General features: G+C 44.8%; 1 protein-coding gene across 1 annotated transcript; it reads right to left on the minus strand.

Moving 5' to 3' along the window:
* Positions 429-1411, minus strand: LOC105161086 (protein YIPF5 homolog). Its single transcript, XM_011078661.2, has one exon. The coding sequence runs from the start codon at positions 1061-1063 to the stop codon at positions 683-685; it is 381 nt and encodes a 126-aa protein (XP_011076963.2). The 5' UTR covers positions 1064-1411; the 3' UTR covers positions 429-682.

A 1417-nucleotide genomic window follows, 5' to 3' on the forward strand; every position in this document is an offset into this window, starting at 1 on the left:
CAATCAATAGAAGTCCTTCCAACCTTCACTGGAACGTACACTTATAATCAACGCCACTGGGTACAATAATTTTCATGCAAATACTACTTGTCTTATGGCTGCATGAAACATATATGATAGTGAACAAAAACTCCTTTTCCCTTAGTGACACAATAGCTCATGTAGTTCTCTAGATTATCACAGCCCTGCTTCATAAAATTTGCCTAGAAAGATAGGGAACATAACACATTGTTCTTAACATTTCAAACAAAGAGATTGCACAACAAATATCACCCCAGATGATATACAAGTGAAAACACAAGCATCCTCAAAGAAGACAAAGACCTTTTGAAAAGGAAGTATGCTCCTCAACACTACAAAATTGCTACCTTTGCTCATTCAAGAACAACTGCAAAACCACACACTTTTAACACGATAGGGAAGCAAACTAAATAAGAATACCCGAGTCCCATTCCATTATCTGCCATATCAAAACCATCATCCAGCCATCACAAATCAATTGAACTTTTGATTTCATAATCAACCGCCATAACACCTAAAAAAGTTCCGACTATATATCTATTCCACTGAGAACCCTTACAATGTGAAAAGAAGAAAAACACATACGAAAAACATCCAAGCTAAGCTTCAAAAAGCTATCATCAAATGCGATGCGATTCGATCTTGTACAAGATGTTTCCCACTAGAAAATCACAAGCAGCGAAAAAAGCATGTAAATCAAGAAGCAAGCATACGTGATTAATCCCCGATGCTCGTCTCCACAGTTAGCCAGCTCCACTACCAATCCCGTGCAGACACGTGTAGACCAGATCACAAACAGCCCAGTTATCACCATGATCACCATTCCACCTTGCGGCACGAACAGAGAAAAAGCCGACAACATCACAATGGGCAACATACAGTACCCAATCAGGCTGAGACACTTGTACATATCCAAATTCCCGTTTTTACCCGCAAGCATATTGAAAACGACGTAGAGAAACATCGACGCCATCGTCACCCAACCAAGGATAATCCCGAAATGTAGTTTTCCAGCTAGGAGCTGAAATAATCCAAACGCCATGAGGAAGAGGAACGGACCTGAGAGATCGGCATCTTCGTGAAGGTGGTGGTTGATTCTGAAAGGGTTGAGAATTGAGAGGGTCTTTTGGTAGATTTGCTTGGTATTGATGCCAAGTTCTTCAAGGAGCGGTGGCTCATCCTCGAACCCAGTGGCTCCTCCTCCACCACCGACTGTGGATGGGAACTGAGGAGCAGCGGAGAAGGAGGTGGATGCAGCGGCCGAGTTGACGTCGAACGAGAGGAACGGGAGGCCGGGGTTTGAGGATTTGGGGGGTTGGAAGGGGGCGGTGGGGAGACGGCGTTGCTGGGGCCCAGAGGAGGGGGCGGCAGGGTTCGCGCCGGAGGGGAAAACCAC

Source organism: Sesamum indicum, linkage group LG4 (assembly GCF_000512975.1).
Source record: "Sesamum indicum cultivar Zhongzhi No. 13 linkage group LG4, S_indicum_v1.0, whole genome shotgun sequence".
NCBI lineage: Eukaryota > Viridiplantae > Streptophyta > Magnoliopsida > Lamiales > Pedaliaceae > Sesamum > Sesamum indicum.